This window comes from Lissotriton helveticus, chromosome 7 (assembly GCF_964261635.1).
Source record: "Lissotriton helveticus chromosome 7, aLisHel1.1, whole genome shotgun sequence".
Taxonomy (NCBI): domain Eukaryota; kingdom Metazoa; phylum Chordata; class Amphibia; order Caudata; family Salamandridae; genus Lissotriton; species Lissotriton helveticus.
The window spans coordinates 1,263,594,852-1,263,613,705 of record NC_136068.1 but is presented as its reverse complement, the minus strand read 5'-3'; the positions used below and the strand labels follow the sequence as shown (position 1 = coordinate 1,263,613,705).

At 46.2% G+C, this 18,854-nt stretch overlaps 1 protein-coding gene across 1 annotated transcript in view; it reads left to right on the top strand.

Moving 5' to 3' along the window:
• The window catches only part of ACSF2 (acyl-CoA synthetase family member 2), a 795,127-nt gene that overhangs the window by 247,597 nt on the left and 528,676 nt on the right, over positions 1-18,854 (top strand). The window contains exons 3-4 of the mRNA XM_078654457.1: positions 8,238-8,366; positions 14,008-14,061. Coding sequence (XP_078510583.1) covers positions 8,238-8,366; positions 14,008-14,061 — 183 coding nt within the window. The remainder of the gene's footprint in view (positions 1-8,237; positions 8,367-14,007; positions 14,062-18,854) is intronic.

Sequence of the window (18,854 nt, the reverse complement as noted above, 5' to 3'; positions counted from 1 at the left end):
GAAAACGAACAACTGGACTATAACGAGTAACTGGAGTTATTTCAAGTAACTGGATTCAAAAGTAACTGGATTACCGCCGAAATACACGTACCTGCAGCAGAGACGGTTGGACCCCCTGCAGCCTCGGCGGAACACAGGACGGCAGGACGGGAGCCGAGTTGAGAACGCGACCGGAATCTGGCTTGCTGAGGAGCTTCCTGACAGAAGACGGCATCTCAGTGCCCTCTTGACAGCGGAGCTACCCTGCTGGTCTGTGGACACCACCGGCAACTGATCTGGGTCACTGGAGCCGCCGGGGCGAGTGGCAGGCGGACGGGACGGGAGCTGGCGCTAACAGTTCTGGCTGACAGACCCCCATTCCTATGCACACACAAGAGCGGGACAGTCGGCACCTGGAGCGGCTCCGACGTGCCCCCGCAGGAGTGCTTGGGGCAGCGTTTTGCTCTGGGAGGCTCCGGAGCCTACAGCGTACAGAGCTGGGTATCTGAGGCGAGTCCGGTGTGCAAGGCGCACGTTGGGGCTGCCCGTGAGTAGACTGTTGCTGCCGAGGTGACGGGGGATAGCGGCAAGAACTGGTAAGATTCCCCGGCGGGAAGCGGGAGGCAAGCGGAGGCGCGATGCGCCGCTTCAGGACCGGCAGCTGAAGGAGTGGAACCCAGAGGCGGGAAGGATCCGGAGGAACGTCGACCCACGACATGAGCCTGCACCGGCTGTGACGGGAGCGGGCGGTGACCGGAGACCGGAGCTGGGACGCCACCACACAAGGAGCAACAAGAGTGGAGCCTGAGGCGAGCGGGACCCGGGGGGACAATGGACATCCAGCAAAGTGGTGACCGGAGGTTGCAGCGCTGCCCGGCGGAGTTGCCTGAGCCCCGAGATGGTTGGGGAAACAAATCAAAGCAAATCACACGACAACACGTCGCTGCCCAGGGGATCCACAGGGCAGGAGTGGAGAAACAGGCAATCTGGTCTCATTACTATTATAAAAAGCAACGCCTAACGGATGTGAAAGGGTTGCAGCACAGCTGATCCAGTCTTGCACGCACTTCTACCTGCCAGCAGGCGCTGCACATTAGAGCTTTGTTCTTGGTGTTATCATTGTCTACACCTCTAATAAATGCTTCAACTTTGCGCCACTTTGCTGGCAACATCATAATACAGGCTGAGAAGTTCTACAAGAAGGTATTGTACACTTTTTCCTTCCTTCCTTTGTTCAAAATGGCTGGGGCCATAAAGCTGTAGTAATAAATCTCCCTCCTTTACCTTTGACGCCCACAAGGCTCCCCAGCTTGACTCCTCCACACAAGACCACCAAAACAGAGATAAGACTCCCTCCCAGCAAGTCAGAGCTGGGCTTGCTCAAATAGAAACTGAAATAGCCCTTCCTTGGTCTTCCTGGGTCTTAAAGCAACAACAACTGACAGAGGACTATCAGCTATATCTCCCCTATTTGGCGGCCATATTTGACTAATATTTCTCCTTCTTCGGCGGCCATCATGGACTAGTCACTCTCACTTCTTGCCCAGACCCTAAGAACTGACTACCTACATAGCTCTGTATCTAAACACTGTAATTAAGTATCTGCCTTCTATTGCAGTACTGTATTTTTATTTTTATTTTATTTTTCTATTTTTGGTTTTCTACTTTATCATACACATTTGTTGTACTTCTATTGGTATTCTGTGCACTGCTGTACCCTGTACCCACGTCACTTTATCTTCACCTGTAATTCACCGATTACTACCTCATATATGTGTGATTAAGTATCTGCCTCTTATCGCAGTACTGTACTCCTACCTGTACTTTGTAGAACCTTTTGGTACCCTGTACCCATGCCACTTTATCTTCACCTGTAATTTCATAGATTATTACCTCATATAGGTGTGATTAAGTTTCTGCCTCTTATCGCAGTATTATACTCCTACCGGTACTTGGTAGAATTCTTGTACCCGGCACCTATGACACTGTTTCTTCACAGGTAATGCACCGATCGCTACCTCATATTTCTTTTGGATGCTCACTAGTGTCACTTATGACTCAAGCAGCCTCTATCTGCACCTACACTCTGTTAGTATTATATTAGTATTTGTATTTGTATTGTATATGTATCTTCGTGTGATTAAGTGACCGCCCTATATTGCAGCTTTATACCTCTACGAGTATTCTATACATATATGACTCAAGCAGCCTCTATCTGCACCTACACTCTGTTAGTATTATATTAGTATTTGTATTTGTATTGTATATGTATCTTCGTGTGATTAAGTGACCGCCCTATATTGCAGTTTATACCTCTACGAGTATTCTATACATTCTGCGTAAACTGCACCCATTTAACTTTTTCCTATCATTCAATGTTCGCTACCTCTTTTATTTAGTTCTTCGATGTCAGCTACTTCGCGATGTTGCACTGATCACTTCTACCTCATTCACTTCGTTTATTCAAGTTAGCTGCACCCAGCCACTTTCTACACCTAGACTACACCGCTGCTACCTCGTACACTCTGATGGGTAAATTTGATTCCACCTAACCTGTTCTACCTCTCATATCTTGTACATGGTGTAAGCTGACTGCTACCTCGCATATAGGATACATTATGTAAGTTGCACCTTCGCACTGTTTGTTCCTGGATGCACTGACTTCTACTTCTTATACTTTTGGTCACTCACTAGTGTCACTCCTCTGCCAACGGCCGACAGTTGTTATTGTCGTTCTATCTCCCACACCCAACATCACAGCCTTTCTAATATGGAACTCAATGGCAAGCACACGTTTAGAATTAACTACCCTTCCACCCTCACCAAAAAAGCCACTAAACGTTTTAAACATAACTTCCTGAGGTCGCACCCTGACACACCCTTTGCCGACTCCTACTTCTCACAGGGCAATGGAGCCCAGAATACTGATATCATCTTCCACACCTCACGCAGAGCCCAATGGAGAAAAGTGTTCCTAACCCTACTCACCGTCGCCGCCACCAGGAAAACAACTCATGGCCTAACTCTCTCTATCACACCTTCCCACCTCTTCCCTAGCAGGGCTACCATTACTATCTACAACAACGGGATTGTCCTAATTCAATCCACGGACAAGAACCTGGAACTACTAGACAACCTGTTCCCCAAGTTCAAAGAGCAACTCTCCAAGCTGCGGACCCACACCCAGAACTCCACCAGCACTATCACCCCTGACGTCGCAGCCCCCACCTACAACACCTCTACCCCCAACACCCCAGTAAATGGCCCACCTGCTGTTAACGCCCCACACTCCCCAAGAACAGTCACTAATGTCTCCACCTCCTATACTTACCGCCCCACTAACTTGCCCCCTTTTACCCCCACTCATACCCCCCCATCCCTCTCCCCCTTACATAACAACCCCCACCCACAACACGCCACCATCAGAACACACCACCGCTCGGAGTTTATCCACCCCCCCCCATCCCCCCTACGGCAGACCCCTCTCCCTCCCCAGCTCCCTCCCCACTCTCACCCACGACACTGTCACACCTGACATAACAACTATCACCCACAACACGCCACCACCGGATCACACCACCATTCGGAGCTTATCCACCCCCCCCCATCCCCCCCACAGTGGACACCTCTCCCTCCCCAGCCCCCTCCCCACTCCCACCCACGACACTCTCACCCTCCCAACAAAACATACAGAACATACCGCCTCCCCTACCTTAGCATCCCCCTCTCTCCTACCTCCTATTCTCAGCCCTCACTACCCTCCTGTCTCCCCCACTGTCCTCAGCCTTCACTCACTCTTCTACTCACCAGCACCGTCTCTCACTGACGGCACTACCTATGCCTCCCACCCACCGCCTTCACCGCCTACGTCACCCACACCCCTCGCCCACAAACACGCCCACACATTGAATGCCATCCCACTCATTAGCACCGCAGAACCTCCCAGCAACGCTAGCATATCCCCCCCCTCGATACCCTGCCCGCTCTCCAGCTCACTACTCAACCAGTCACCAATAGCTCTCACCACCAACCCCATCCCCAATCCACCTCCTGACCTGACTTTATCCACCCTCCAACAAGTCAAAGAGGATATTCTACAAATCAAAAAAGATGTCCACGCAATTAAAGACCTTCTCTCCTCACAGCCCAGTCTACCTCCCACCTGCCCTCTACCCTACAAACGACGCACCCTCCCTACATACCATCGCCTCCAACGACACCCGCGCTGGCCGACTATCCCCGTTCGCAATAACTCCCAGCGCCCCCGTCGTGTCCTCACCCCACTGTCGGACCGCGACATATGCTCTCTCCTACGCTCTTATGGCCCTGGTCCGGTAAAACACAGATCCAACACACACATCCCCATACCCACAATTCTTACAAACTCTCTGAGGCTCCCAACACTCAACAACAGAGGTTCCGTCCCTAACAACCTCAGAAAAGTTCCACTCACCCTAGAAAGCTCGACCACCCTTCTCTCTCCCAAACTCAAATGCATCCTACTCAATTGCAGATCGGCCCAGAGACACTCCTCCAACATCGCTGATGTCGTCTCAGGTATGGATCTGGACCTAGCCATTCTAACGGAAACATGGCTTACAGAAGCCTCTACCCCGATTATGGACATACTAGTCCCCCCTAATTATCACATCATTAGGCTAGACAGGTCCCCTGGCAAAACGGGCGGGGGAATTGCATGCATTTTTAGGAGCAACCTCTCCGTTACTAAAGTCAACTCCCCCTCCCTTTCCTCCTGTGAACTCCTCTGCCTCGACATCACCAGCGAGGGCAAACAAGTTTGTGCTTTACATCTCATCTATCACCCGCCTGGGGACAACCTCATATTCACCCAACAATTCATGGACATGATCACTTCCAATGCTGGTCGGCAGACCACCCAAGTCTACCTGGGCGACTTCAATCTCCACTGGAACGATCAGAAAGACACAGTGGTGAATAGTCTCAAAACTTTCCTTAATGCGCTTGACCTCACCCAAATATGCGATAGACCAACACACGACAAAAGCTCTATACTTGATCTCATCATCGCCAAAGAGAACTCTACACAACTGGAGGCGATACAACCGTGCGACTGGTCAGATCACCACATTATCATCTTCTTTATCAACGAAAAAGTTAAACCTAACCCAGCTCAACCAATCAAATCCAAAACATGGAAAAGGGACATGAAGAATCTTAACCCCTCTACCCTGCCTCCACACATCGGCAATCTCCTCCTTCCCCCCTCAGGTGCCTCGGATGTTCAATCACTGACCGACCACTACCTTGACTCTATGAATACAATAGTCAATGAAGTCGCCCCACTGCAACTGAAGAGAGTCTCCACCAAAATTTCTAACCCCTGGTATGACGATAGACTCAATGACGACAGGCGTACTATGCGAATGGCAGAGCGCACCTGGAGATCGAACCCTTCAGCACTGCATCTCAAAAGGCTTAAGAACAAGAGAAATGCCTACTTCAGGAAAATAAAGCGCACAAAGTCGGACTTCTTTAGCCGCCAGTTGGACCAAGCAAAAAACAGGCCAAGAAAGCTGTTCGAACTAATCAAGACACAAACAAAGACACAACCCTTACAATCAAACAGCACAACAAGCGACACCCCACACTGTGAAGCCTTCTCTGCTTTCTTTAAGCTAAAGTCTGACAACATAAGAAATGACCTCATCATGGATGTAAGCCGATTCCCCAACCACACCAGAATGTCTAACAATCAACCTAAAAACAAGGCATCCTGGCTGTACTTCGATACCTACTCGGAAGAAGCAATACACAAACTGCTCTGCACCTTGAAGCCCTCTAATCACCTCACAGACCCCCTACCTGCTAATGCGGTAAAATACTTCATCCCCTTGCTCCTCCCTCTCTGGACCAAAATCGTCAATAGCTCCCTACAACAAGGCCTTATGCCAGACTCCCTCAAGGTGGGGCAAGTCACGCCTATACTCAAGAAACCTACAGCTGATCCGTCTGACCTAAACAATTACCGACCCATCACCAACATCCCCACCCTGGCCAAACTGCTGGAGAAATGTGTCCAACTCCAACTAACAAAACACATTGATCAATTTGACCTCCTCAACCCTCATCAATCAGGCTTCCGAGCGAAACATAGCACGGAAACAGCTATGACACACATAATTGATGACGCCCTCCAAATTCTTGATCGAAATGAGTCCTGCCTCCTCATCCTTCTTGACCTCTCTTCAGCATTTGACACGGTCAAACATGAGAACTTGCTGGAGCTGCTAAGCACTAGAATGGGTCTATCTGGAACTGTTCTCAAATGGTTTTCTTCCTTCCTTCACAACCGGTCTCAGAAGTTCAAGATCGACAATGTGCTATCTATACCTGTGCCTGCAGATCTAGGTGTTCCACAAGGATCCTCCCTCTCCCCCACACTGTTCAACCTCGTCATGGAACCGCTCGCCACCTTGCTCCAAGCATCCAATGTTCAATTCCATATGTACGCCGACGACACACAACTTTACCTAAAGCTACAATCCCCGGAAGATATCAATCATCTGAACTCCACACTTATTAACACTCAATCTTGGCTGGCCGATAATCACCTCAAACTAAATGCTCTGAAAACTGAGTTCCTACTCATCTCACCCCCGGCGAAAATTTCCACCACCCAAACCTGGCTCAATAATCTATCAGCACTCAATGTCCAACCTACCATCGTGGATTCGGCGAAATCCCTAGGCATCACACTTGACGCCAAGCTCAACATGCAGCAGCACGTTAGCAAAGCCACAAAAGGAGCTAATTTCCAAATCAACACACTAAGGAAAATTAAACCTTTCCTCCCTGCCAAAGACTTCCAAACTGCTGTACAAGCTATAGTCATCCCTCGAATAGACTACGGAATGGTGGCCCTCAGCGGACTCCCGCTATCCACAACAGCACCCTTAAGGGCCTCCCTGAACGCTGCCGCGAGACTCATTACTGGCTCAAGAAAACACTCGCATATATCCCCAGACTTAAAGTCCCTAAAATGGCTGCCTTTTGAAGCTAGAATACAGCTAAAAATTGCAGTTATGACACACGCGGCCGTGCACCACAATGCACCCAATTACCTCGCTCAAAAGTTGTCTATATCAGGAGGTTCGAGATCCAATAGAAGTACAAAAAATCTACTCCTGAAACCTCGTAGATTCCGGAAAGAGAAAACATACAAGCGCTCCTTCTCAGGAATGGCACCCAGGATCTGGAATGCGCTCCCTCCTGAAATCAGGCTTATCTCCTCCACTGCACTCTTCAAGAAAGAGGTGAAAACCATTCTTCTGGCCAAGATCTCCTGAACTTTATAGGTGCAGGATTAGAGACTCTGCATTGCTCTGTATCTCTGTCCACCTGGTCCTTTGGCACTATACTCCTACTTGATGGGGGACATTATTACGCTACTCTCTTAATACCGACCAATATATGATACACTTTGGTATACTGATTCACTCTCCCGATGCCCCCTCTCAGTGTTCTCTCTACACTAAGTCATTGGTTTGTATATTGATATGCTTGATGTATGTTATTTTTATCCTACTATGTCAGTGACTATTATACTGCTTCCATTATCGCTGTTCACTCCTACGTCCCCTACCCTGTCATTGTGAAGCGCTCTGATATCTGTAAGGATCTTGTTCGCGCTATATAAAACTTTGAATAAATAAATAAATAAATAAATAATTCTTGTTTACGTATTTTTGTTTTAATGTTTTGCCGTTTAAGGCATCAAAGTTGCTTATGCCGGGGTCCCTGCGTGCCAATAATGACTCAATTTGGTCCCCGGCTTTCAATAATGATTGAGTGAGGGTTCCCAGACTCCAGTAATGATTAAGTGGGGGTCCCCAGAAGTCAAAAGGTTAAAAATCTCTGGTCTAGCCCTTATCAGTTTTCTTTTTACCCAACTAGAAATGAAATATTCATGTTCAAAGAACAAGATAATAAAGCCCTAAAATATTGCTGGACTACTAATCTTGTTGTGATTGGGTGTTCAACAATGCTTGCAGTGGTTATGCATACAAGTCATACTTGGCAAAAGCGAAACTTTGGAATTTGCGGGCAGTGCCATGCTCTTCTTGAGACGTCTCTCTGAATAATACAGTGGCCTGTGTGCCTTTTTATGTTAGTAGGGCCCAGTGCTGTCGTTTTGACATTTTCTGTGAACTGAGTCCTGTGCTGGCTGTGTGTGAGCAATATCTAGTTTTCTTATAATCTTGTGTTTTTTTTATTAGGTGGGCGAGTTAGCAGCAGGGCTGCTTGCCGTGGGCTTTCAGCGGGGTGACCGCCTGGGGATGTGGGGACCTAACAGCTATGAGTGGGTTTTGATGCAGTTTGCCACAGCCCAAGCCGGCATCATTCTGGTAAGAGATACTAGCTGCACTTTTATTGTTTACTGACATACAATCAGTCATGTACAGCAGTTATTAATAAACTGTCAATAAATCACTATATCACGCAGGCCACCTATGTACAGACATCACACAAGTTTGCCAATGTTGCTCTAGTTGTTGCTTTAGTCCTGTAAGGGATCTAAGAGCTTAATTTCAGCACTTTGGCACCAATACATTCATATTCTAATTATGTGATTAGAACAAATGTTTTGGTGCTTAGGCCCCGCCAGGCAGACGACTGCATGAGATTTGATGAGGTTGTACTTCAAGGTTATCTCAAAACTGCATGAATAACATAACAAGCATTGGCATAGCCAACAGGTATCGCCTTTGGGACCTTATAAGTAACTGTTGCATGGCTAAACACTTATAAGGTCTCAAAGGCGAGACCTATTGCTTGTCTGTTGAGCTTCACTTGTGATGGGCCGCTGAGACCCTGTAGATATGACCTGAGGGAAGACATTGTTACACACTGACATAAGCAACGCAATGGATGCTGTATTTCTGCTAAATGTGAAGCATTGAATAAGAACGAAACAGTCCGTGGGCCCTTGCATATTCTACACATGTATAGTACACATATACACTACACACATATGTTACAACACATATATATTATTAGAAACATATATTACTACACATATATTTCTAAGCACATTTATTACTACACACGGGATCAGATGCTTTTTAATCTGCATCTCATAGGTAGGATAAAATGTGCTTCTTGAGCTGCATCCTTTGTCATCCCCTTTTCTGTAATCCCAAAAGTCTCGTCTTAAAGGGACCCCTCTGCACTGCGTGGCCATCTCGTGTATGTATTGTATGAACACATTGGCACTGTATGTGTGCGAGAAGATGGGCCCTCCAGGTACACTATGAATGACCTATTCACATTTAGAAAGGCACATGCCACTCATGTGTTACGCGTTATACGATTACTGTTGATGTATACTGAAAAATGCATGCACGGTATCAAAATTTGGGAACTCTTTCCGCTATGGTATCTTTTGCCCATAATATCTAAAAGAGATACTTTAAAAAACACACATTACGCACCTGCTGGGAACATTTTCACGAGTACCTGTTGCGCATGGAGTTTTAAAGAAACTCACATTTTGTGAACACATATTTACCATGAAGTGAGTGTGCTCTAAATACTCAGAAATCTAAGTGCTTCTTAAAGTGGTCTCCATTCAGTCCATGAATCGAACGAACTACACCAGTAAAGCAGTGAAATTCGTATAGGTTTAAAACAACAACATAACAAAATTAGAGTTTCATTTCTTTTAGCAGCCGAATGGGTTAAAATATGCTCGTTTTGCCGGCTCAGATTAAAATGAGAAGCCTCTTCTTTCCCAGCAGGGCTGTGTTCACACGAGCCCTTAGATCTACCGTGAGGGGGCCAGTATGTGTGTCCCAGCCAGAGGTGGATACTGTGGCAATGGAAGCAGAGAAAGGCTGGGCGGACCTGTAGGGCACTGTCTAGGAAGATCCAAGCTGGTACCTAAGCAGGGCGGCGTACACGGAGGGGCTGAAGCAAGGTGTCCGCCTGGTGGTGCGAGTGTGCGCGCGCAGTCCTCACTTTTAAAGCACTGCACTCGTGCTTGTGGCGCGCCGCTGCTCGCTCCTGCAAGGTGGATGCCGCCACAAGCACGAGTCCAGTGCATGATAAGTGAAGACCGATGGCTAAAGGCCCTCCTAGAGCAGCGCATGCGCGCTGCTGAGGGGAGACCTAAAAATAGGGCCTTGTTGTTTTAAGGCAGAACTTTTACACACACACACAAATATATATATATATATCAAACACACAAAGAGTTTTCCCCCTTAGAAGAGCCACACCAGCAGTTAGGTACAATTCCATTTATTAACAGAAAGCTGCAGCAAAGCGGAGGAAAAACCACCAAAGTTATAGTTTGCCTTCAAATCTGCCTGACGCGTTTCATACTCCACGGGCATTTCTTCAGAGGCAAGGCGTCCATGCACAGTCATTCGCTAGTGTTCCTTATATTCATTACACCTGCCCAAGTGGGCGTCGGTGTTTGTAGTTCCACCAACTTACTGTGATGCTCCGGACAAATACTAATCCACAGTGGGTCTGGGGGTGTTCCAAGCTCACGCTGTACTGCACTATAGTCTCTCTGAAAACGACCTTTCTGCCAACTGCCGTCAGTCGGGTGACTGCAGCAGACACCGCATCAACGCGGTAGGGCTTCTTCCACGGCCGGGACCAGCCGTATTTATCAAACACACGAAGAGTTTTCCCCCTTAGAAGAGCCACACCAGCAGTTAGGTACAATTCCGTTTATTAACAGAAAGCTGCAGCAAAGCGGAGGAAAAACCACCAAAGTTATAGTTTGCCTTCAAATCTGCCTGACGCGTTTCATACTCCACGAGCATTTCTTCAGAGGAAAGGCGTCCATGCACAGTCATTCGCTAGTGTTCCTTATATTCATTGCACCTGCCCAAGTGGGCGTCGGCTCTCGCAGAGCCTGATGGTGTTTGTAGTTCCACCAACTTACTGTGATGCTCCGGACAAATATTAATCCACAGTGGGTCTGGGGGTGTTCCAAGCTCACGCTGTACTGCACAATAGTCTCTCTGAAAACGACCTTTCTGCCAACTGCCGTCCGTCGGGTGACTGCAGCAGACACCGCATCAACGCGGTAGGGCTTCTTCCACGGCCGGGACCAGCTGTATTTATCAAACACACGAAGAGTTTTCCCCCTTAGAAGAGCCACACCAGCAGTTAGGTACAATTCCGTTTATTAACAGAAAGCTGCAGCAAAGCGGAGGAAAAACCACCAAAGTTATAGTTTCCCTTTAAATCTGCCTGACGCGTTTCATAATCCACGAGCATTTCTTCAGAGGCAAGGCGTCCATGCACAGTCATTCGCTAGTGTTCCTTATATTCATTACACCTGCCCAAGTGGGCGTCGGCTCTCGCAGAGCCTGATGGTGTTTGTAGTTCCACCAACTTACTGTGATGCTCCGTCTGGGGGTGTTCCAAGCTCACGACTGACGGCAGTTGGCAGAAAGGTCGTTTTCAGAGAGACTATTGTGCAGTACAGCGTGAGCTTGGAACACCCCCAGACCCACTGTGGATTAATATTTGTCCGGAGCATCAGAGTAAGTTGGTGGAACTACAAACACCATCAGGCTCTGCGAGAGCCGACGCCCACTTGGGCAGGTGTAATGAATATAAGGAACACTAGCGAATGACTGTGCATGGACGCCTTGCCTCTGAAGAAATGCTCGTGGAGTATGAAACGCGTCAGGCAGATTTGAAGGCAAACTATAACTTTGGTGGTTTTTCCTCCGCTTTGCTGCAGCTTTCTGTTAATAAACGGATTTGTACCTAACTGCTGGTGTGGCTCTTCTAAGGGGGAAAACTCTTCGTGTGTTTGATATATATATATATATATATATATATATATATACATATATATATATATATATATATATATATTTGTGACATGGCGGTGTAAATAAATATGGCCTAATTTTCACGCTATTTAGAGCAACTGTAATAATAAACATTCATACCTTTATAACTACAGTGCAAAGGTTAAAGTCGAGTTTATTACCACAGTGCAGCAAAGCTAGCATGAGAAAAACCTTTTCCTGCCTCACAGGTTTTGGTTAAGTACCTTTTGTTGAAACAAATACACATAAAAAATACAATATATGCAGATGCACAGACAGGGCCAACTTTAGGGTGGTGTGACAGGTGCAGCCATATCTGGCGCTGAGCTAAGGGGCGCCCTCTATTGAAGAAATGTATGAGTTTAAAACCCCTTGCTGCCAGTTCCTTTTGTGTCAAGCAGTGTTAAAGCAAGAATAAAATTGTCAAGATAAGTCTGGTGATTAATGTTTCCTCTGGAGAGAGATGGAGTTTTGTCTAGTAGCAATTTTGACAAATCAAAAAGTAGTGCAGAGGGTTAATATACCTGCTGCAAAAAAACATGCACCAAACAGATCACAGAACAGTTTTTTGTGTGGAAAGCTCTGTGGGTTACTGCTTTTGTCACAGAGTTCCTTCTACTTGCAGTTCATGAGTTACAATCATTACCAGACTCTCATTTAAAATATACTAACTTCTAGTATGGGTGATGTAATTCCTACCCTGCAACTCTCATTGTCTTATGTAACATTTCCTATAGACTGATTTACACAAGTCTCTGACACCCTACACTGAAAAGACAAGAATTCCTGTGGAAGCACAGTTCAGCTGCCCTCACCGTGAAGCCAAGGGAATTCACAGGGAAAAGTGTTCTAACTGTTCAGTGTGTCCTGCTGGAGGATACACCCTCTTCCAGTTAGAGACAGTATTGTGTCAAATGTGTAATGGAAATATCTGATGTACATCTCCCCTGGTTACTGCCATGCCGTCCCTTTACAAAGAGATTGGCGTAGGGAAAGGAGCAGCTCCACTGCATTTTGATTCTACTTATTTATTTTTCAGCAGTTTTACATAGTGTGAACAAGACCCAGTGGGTGGCTGTGGTTCACAAAGGAAGTTTCATACAAGCCTAAAAAGTAATGTGATATACTGTGATTGAATTAAACAGCGTAATATGATTTATAATACAAGACGTGGTAAATTAAGACCATGACATATAATGCAAATATGTAGAAAATGTCCCTTCAAGTGAGTGGAGTATACAAGATGAGTCGTTAAGTGGGGTCAGGAGGTTTCTAAATATTATAGTAAAGAGACAAAGAGGGAGCAAAGGGTACACAAAAGCATAGCGAGGAGATTCAGTCTTGGCGGTTACAAATGTTCCTTAGCAGTTGCCCATTTAGGATCAGAACCAACTGAAAAACTGGATGGTAAATTTCATCCCCCTTCCATGTAGAAAAGGCAGATGATAGAGGTCAGTGAGTATCCCATGACCGTCTTCTTTCCGACTCATTCTCAGCCAACTCTCCACCTCATACCAGGCTGCAATGATTTAGGTGGTGGTATGAAGCCTCTGGCTGCGTTGGAGTGGGTGGTGCGCTCAGGTGTCTTTCCCTCATTAGAGTGTGGGTTACTGAGTATTCTGGTGGACCAAGGTGTCCAGTGGGTCGAACAGGTTTATTGTGAGGCTTCATGACAAGGGAGCAATACAGTAGTGGAAAGAAAAATTGGGAGGTGGGCAGAAACCCAAGGAGACCTGGATTCCTTAGGTGGGAGAGGGAATGGGCAAGGGTCCAGAAGAGGTTGATGAAACTGAGAAATCCTTGGGATTCTGCCTGGTACGGTTGAGGGGAAGCACCATCTGGGATGGGAAAAACGTAGAAAATACCGTCCCAGCGCATCGTGGGACAACAGCCAGGTGGAAAGACTGGGACCAGAAGGCTTTCCCCAGGTAGGGCAGAGTGGAGGTGCAATGAGAGAAGCGGCCAGAGGGTCGGGCTCTAATATGCCAGGAGCATATGGCAGGTGGAGAGAATAAGGAATACAGGAGTTTACTGATGGGGATACAAATCATTATGTAACTCTACTGCTTGGTGTTGGTCTGCTCTTTGTGCTGAATGCCTTACCTTTGATAGCTGCCTATATTTACTTTGCTTGCTCGGTGTCTGTTTGTAATGATATTCGCCTTTGTTATTTATTTCATGCTACAAGGTGGCTGTGAATCCTGCTTACCAGCTAATGGAGCTGGAGTATGCACTAAAGAAGGTAAGATCATACTATTCTTCATTCAGAAATACAAATATCTTAAAGTGCTAGAATCACAAGTTTTACAAATGCAAAATAGCTTTAAAATCTTAAAGTGATTTTTGAATGACATGCAAAACACACAGTACCTTACGAACTCTATGCTTTATGGAAGTTAGAGGACTTACATTGAATTACGTGCCTGTCATGGGTATGTCAAATAAACAACCTTTATAAGCAATGGAAATTGAACTATCTCTTAGCCACAGCTTCTGAGGTAGACACTGATATCCAGTATGACCTTGCTTCATTGGACTATGTTTATAACTGATAGAGTAACCAAGTTAACTCAAAGCACACAACGGAACCATAGTCCCCACAGTGGTATATTTCATAAGGCAAAATGGTTTACTTATGAGCAGATGCTAAAAGAAAACTTATGTAAAAGTCTCAGGTAGTCATGCATATATAATTATAAAGTTATCCACATTACTGAAATTAAATAGTAAAAAAAGGATTATTAAACACGCTCCGTATGATGCAAAACAAATCTATAGGTGTTCCCGTTGGCAGGAGAGAATTGCATTAACATGACATAAAGATTCGAACACGTTTTGGTGATTCATTAAGTCTCTTGATAATCTTTAAAATGTGCTGGTAACTCAGTGAGTTGAAGAAGCAGTGAGCTTGTTTCACAGTTCCTTGAGTTCTGATAACAACACAAATAACTGCCCTATAAAGTGAAAAGGAGTTAACAATAATCAGACATAACCAAGCCCATCATTTTAACGCTACTGGGCTGAATGGAACTCCTTTAACTTCTTTTGGTCAAAATGACTTACTATATCGAACTCCTGCATAGTTAATTCAGGGACCCCACCTGAATCCTAGAAAGGATCAACTTTACATCTGACCTTTGAAAATGCAATCCCAGTAATCCCAGAACCTATAGATTCATTGCTTGTTGGATACCGATTCAAATATCTTATCTAAAATGATGTTGGAACACCAGAAAACCTGGGTGGAAGATCCTAATATGTTAGCATGCTACCAAATCGGCATCCAGAGGGGGAATGACGCTATTGACAACATTCTCACTTTACACATTCAGGCCCTCAATTCTCCAGGAAAGCTGCTGTATGCTCACTTCTTGGGTTACTCTGCAGCATTTGACAGAGTGAATATATTCTGTGGAGGAAATTAGAAAACTGGAAGATTCAAAATCACAATCAAAACTATGATATTTTGTAGAATGGCACAGATATGTGGTTTTTAGTTAATGCAGGAGACAGGTCTAGGTTGTCTGATTAAAATGTATGCCACATTGGTTTTGAGACAGGGTAGTTTGATGGCTCCACTATAGTTCAGCTTGTTAACTATCAATATTGGTGTGAATTGATCAAGAGAAACATTGCTTCTGAAACTGGTGACCCAGCACATGCTTCAAAATATTGATGATGCATTGCTATTGGCGCAACCCCAAAAGGGCCTACGAAGTTCATACATGTATATCTGTGTTTGTGTATATTTCATAATATTACTGTGAACAGAAGTACAATTATATGGCTTATGCCTTTGTATGGGTACTGGGCGGATACCAAAACATTAGGCAAGCTACAATTATCTGAATGTTTTACAGGAGGCCTGGGCTGCTAAGGAAGGAATTCTATGAACATTAATTATCGAGTCATAACATATGCAGGGAGCGTGTGATCTAGTAGAATGTATAGCCCTTTAGATATTCGATACTTAAACTTTCAAAATGAAAGACGGTTATTTCTGCTATCTCAGTGTACATCACATTGTGCCCTAAGGTTCACGATTCCCAAAATTGTACTGGTTATAGTTCCGACTTTATATTCAACATTACTTCACCTAAGAGAATCACCAGAGGGATCACTTCTGTCTGGTCATTTATGGCTAAACCATCTTGACTTGACAAAATCCCACCTAAGGGTAAAAGAGGACTGGGCTTCCAACATCCCACTAAAGTCTCTTAAAATGCTGTGAAAGAAAAAAAAATAATAAGTATTAGTCTCTCTTAGAAGACCTAGCGCGCTTTGAGAGACTTCACACACCTTGGATTTTTAGCTGCTTAGAAATGGAGCATAAGCTACAAGTGTGTCTAAGCAGTCCATTGACACAAACTATCAGACAACTTTTCTGTGGGCGAGGTTTTTGCAGCCACATTTCATAGATAGTGGCTGCGAAAAAGTCCCACAATTCATTGTAAATGTTGTTGTTTCTGAGGTTGCTCTGTGGAAGCCATTGTGCACATCCTCTACATTTAAGAAGGAACGGCATTGGAGAAAAGAAAGAGTCTCAAAGTTAAACTTATAATCAGACTCCTAAACCAAGAAGTGACAAGAGGCGACAACTTGCAGTTAGTGGTGGCTGTGACAAAACTTTGGGATGCATTAGATGCAAAACCGAAATGTAAATATACCGCCCAACATCTAATCACTTGTTTTCTTTCTTGTTCAAATCAGTATCAGCAGTTCATATTGTGTGTATTGCTATTCTTGTTTTTTAATAAAATTATCTCATCATTCTCTTGTTATTGATTCTTCGTTGACCATGGTTGTGACTAAGCATATGTTTTGGCTTTTCTGTCACCTACTGGTTTTCTACCTATAGTCATTTTTGTAATTTGTTATTTTAGTTTCTCGTTTGCTTTTGTTGTGGTGGAAATATTTACAATTGATTTTATTTTCGATAAAATGACATTTTTGACTTACTAACAAAAAAGGATAACAGAGTTTGGCCCAGAAAGGGATTAACAGACATGTGATTTTGCTGATATTATCTTCTGCATAGTCATGCTCACTTATGAGAAACGTCTTCCGGCAGATACACGTGGTGTCGCATATATTGCTTTCTATAAGTTGGTCTGTGATACTGGGGGCTGGTTTCTTCTAGCATATCAGATGATTTTGGGGGGTATTGTGTTCGGATTGCTAGGATGAAATATTGTAGGTACTGTGTTTTTTAAGGGGTAACTGGTTGGGAAGAGGTGTGGCGCTGCGGCTATGGCTAGGGCGACTGACTCCGGAATCTGGGGATCACGGTTCGATCCACCGGCACCGGCGGCAGATTAGCCCAGCGCCATGTGACTCTGGGCAATAGCTTGCTTAATCTTCCCGACGGCCCCCAGCGCCTAGAGACCCTTACGGGTGATTATGCGCTTTACAAATGTGGTTTATTATTATTATTATTATTATTATTGAATAGCATGTAATACTAATAGTATTTTTTTCTTCTAGATCTTATTGTCAGCCACAGTAGAGATGCTTGCTCATTTTTCAGACTTTGCTATGAATAGTAATTTGGAAATCATAAATTGCACCAGCATCTCCTTGCACGAATTCCTGCACAGTCTGAGAAAGTGATAATTACATCATGATTATTGTAGTGTATCATAAACTTCACTCGTCCAGTCAAATTGTCAGTTTGCTGGTGCAGGAAATGTGTTTCAGATGTATTAACTGCTGACTGATTCCTAGCAGGGTGACCCTGCTTGGAAAATTATGTAATCTCTCACTTAAGACACTTCCTCAGTGCTTCCTGTGCCAAAATATTTGTTCTGGTTGTCCTTTGTTTTTCCTGACTATATTTGCAGAGGACAACTTCCTACATTGTACTTCCTAGTATTTCTTTCTGTTTTTGATCTAGTCTTGTATCTATGCAATATTTAGCTTTCTATCTGTTTTCAGGCTTTCCTTGGCTGACATGGCAGCCCCCTGTTCTGTTCTTGATATTAGACTACTTAGCAGTGCATTGCACTACACACCACCCTGTAGCAGCCACTACTAGACAGGTCCCACCATATCCTTTCGTTGAACATTATTGGGCTCAATGACAAATGTAAACGGGGTGCAGTCATCAACTATGTTAAAAAACTAGACAAGGGGGGGCGTGGCCAAGATGGCGTCGGAGTAGGACGCTTCTGAGAGCCTCTCCGACGCCGACTCTGCATAGCATCGTAGAGCGGGGTCCAAAACGCCACTACAGGCGTGCGAGGAGCGGCGGAGGTCGCTGGCAGCCGGGGGTACCGTCCGGTGCACTCGGCGGACTGGCGGGGTGCCTGTGGCGGCTATCGGAGCGGTGTTGAGCTGGGGCCTGTGAAGCGCCGTCCTCTCGTGATCAGGGGACCGGCCACGGTGGAGGTGGCGCCGGAGCGGATGAGGAGCGTCCCGCGCGAGCACACAGGCTCCGCCCTCGCGACCCACCGCTCGGCGGGAGTCGAGCCCAGCTGCTGAGGTCTGGAGGCGGGGTCGAGCTGAGGTGAAGAGCCGGTGGTGCGGGGCTGGAGCTGCGGAGAAGGTCCGGCAAGCGGTGCACCGAGCCCGGAGTAGACGCCTTGCAGCGGGGACATCTGGTGAGGCTGGGATACTCTTGGACGGCGGTCCCCGCTCCCCGGGCCTGGGGGGGCGGTACGGCTGCAGGAATCGCCGCGGCTGTTGGGTCTCCGACACGGGGACTTGCCTGGGTATTCGCAGACCCGGGATTGGCCTTGCCGCAACGGGCCCCTACTGGCCTTAACCCTTCGGCCTAGCAGACACCGGACCTTGAGTCTTGGCCGGGGGGTCCTAACACCGCACTGACGAGCATTGACGGGACAGGCCGAGTCCTTGCCGGAGAGACCCCGGAGGGCAGTGATCAGCGGGGGAGGCCGCGGCGCCATTTTGTTCGGGCCCTTTCTGGTGGCGCCGGCCCGGCTGGGCTTTCCTGCTTGAACTGTGAACTGGGGCCCTCGGGCGTTGCCGCCGAGCTTGCCTGTTGTCCAGGGGACGGGTCCTGGTGTAGCTGCTCAC